We start from the raw sequence: 2,242 nt of genomic DNA, 5'->3' as shown, positions 1-2,242 counted from the left end.
TATATATAAATATATATATATATATATATATATATATGTATGTATATATAATATACATATATGCTATACATTATATCAATGACATTTTGAATATGGGGAAACCTCAAAAAATAACTTTTATGTCTTCAGGGAACCCTTCTATAATTACTATATCCACAGTGAATTAGTGTGGTGGTAGCACCCTGCTGCGTCTAAATTCTTGGATGATATCATTTATATACAATGGAGTTGAGTTATTACCAAAACAGTTAACTTGATGTTTTTCTCGCTTCATCCAATCACATGCAAGCAAAACTTTTGTTTCCTAAATTCCTTTTTTAGCTTTACCTTAATCACCCAGATAAGTAAACATTCACTTTGCCAAATACACAATCACTACCCCTCTCTACTCCTTTAATAAATCAACCCAATTGAAGTGTAAATGAATTTAGGGAGCCGGTAGAACTATGAGGATAACTTACGCCAGTTATATTGCTCTGTCTATTGATCAGTCTGTCTTTTGTCACCTTTTGTAGAATACATTTGACGTCTGTGCACCTTCCACTTCCTTAAGACTTGTTATGCTGCCCGTACAATAAGTAACCCAGGTTGAACTTTTCCACTGGCCAGTCATTGGTCCTGTTCATATACTTAGCTGGTGCTCTATACAATGACCCTTATTTAATAAAACTCCAAGACTAAAGAGGATACACTTTCATCAGTGAAGCTGGGTGATCCAGCAAACATGCAATGGATTTCATTTGCTATTTGTTAGCGTCTGGACCATATCTATTCCAGGTTTGCTGGATCACCCAGCTTCACTAATGAAAGTGTATCCTCTCAAGCCTTGGAGAGCTTTAATAAATCAGACTCATTGAATCCATTTCATTCACATATCATTGTCATGAGCATAACACAATACATCCATTCATTTCTTTATAACAATAAAATGCAGTTTGATTATGAAAATATATATAAAATTTATATACGTACCCCGACTGCTCCTTCTCAGGCAACACCTCTGAGGCGTTTTTGTACATTGAAGCTGAGAAATTCATTTTCGCTTATAAATGTGGTGAACTTACACTTGCTGAGAATGTTGGAATGTCCAGGTAAAGGAGAGTTTAGTTGTTTGGAAGTTTGGTTGTTGTCAGTGTCACCGGTGTCCCCTTCTATGAACTATAGAAGTTGTGTAGGATGTCTGTGCAGGAGATAGGATGATGGTGGAGGATGCTGCATGTCTTCCTATGGCTGGGATGGGAGCTGGCAGTGTGTGTGTCAGTACAGCTGTCACCTCCACTGCTCTGCTGGCTGCCTGCACTGACTTAAATAAACTTGCAGATCATGTGACCTCACATTTCCAAATAATAGAAGAGATGAGTACAGTGTGTGAAAAGCAGAGTGGGGTAAGAAAGCATAGAGGAAGAAGGGGGAAGGAAGGAAGGAAAGAGATGAAAAGACGAAAGGAAAAAGAAGAACATCAAAGGGAAGCAAAATTTGATCAAAGAAAGAAGGAGGAACTCAGAGAAAGAAAGAAGAGAGAAAGAAGGAAAAGGAATAAAGAGAAAAGATTAGAAAAGGAAAACAGAAGTGAAAAGGATAGGGTATAAAGAAAGGAGGGTAGAAGGTAGGAAGGGGGATGAAATGAAGGAAAGAAAAAACGAATGAAAAGGAGATAATGAAGGGGGGATAAAAAAAAGAAAGAAACAAATTGAAAAGGGGAAAAATAAGAAAGAAAGAAAGAAAGAAAGAAAGAAAGAAAGAAAGAAAGAAAGAAAGAAAGAAAGAAAGAAAGAAAGAAAGAAAGAAAGAAAAAGAAAGAAAGAAAGAAAGAAAGAAAAGAAAGAAAGAAAGAAAGAAAAATAAAGGAAGGAAGGTAGAAAAAAGAGAAAGGAGGAGGGATAGAAAAAAGTGTAGTAAAGGAAAAGAAGAAAAAAAAAAGAGATGTAAGGAAATGTAAGGAGAGAAAAGAAAGACAAGAAAAGGCTTAGTAAAGAAGAGCAAAGAAAAAGAGAAAGAAAGCATGACAATTAGAGGGAAGATGAAATGGATAGAAAGAGGAAAAGGAAGGATGAAAAAGAGAAAAAAGAAAGAAAAGGAAACAAATTTGAAAAAGAGAAGAAAGATAGGCTCAGTGAAGTGAAAGAAAAGAAAAGAAAAGAAAGAAGAAATGAAATCCAGGGAGTGATGGGGTGGGGAAGGGAAGGAAGAAAGGAAGGGAGAGAAGGAATGAAGGGATAGGAGAAAGATAGAAAGAAGGAAA

The 2,242-nt window shown here is 35.9% G+C and overlaps 1 protein-coding gene across 1 annotated transcript in view; it reads right to left on the bottom strand.

Moving 5' to 3' along the window:
* The window catches only part of LOC140340564 (free fatty acid receptor 2-like), a 10,790-nt gene extending 9,721 nt beyond the window's left edge, over positions 1-1,069 (bottom strand). Inside the window, exon 1 of the mRNA XM_072425849.1 lies at positions 973-1,069. Coding sequence (XP_072281950.1) covers positions 973-1,037 — 65 coding nt within the window. The 5' untranslated portion in view covers positions 1,038-1,069. The remainder of the gene's footprint in view (positions 1-972) is intronic.
* Between the last annotated feature and the right edge of the window lie 1,173 nt (positions 1,070-2,242).

This window comes from Pyxicephalus adspersus, chromosome 11 (genome assembly GCF_032062135.1).
Source record: "Pyxicephalus adspersus chromosome 11, UCB_Pads_2.0, whole genome shotgun sequence".
NCBI lineage: Eukaryota > Metazoa > Chordata > Amphibia > Anura > Pyxicephalidae > Pyxicephalus > Pyxicephalus adspersus.
This window is presented reverse-complemented; position numbering and strand designations above follow the sequence as displayed.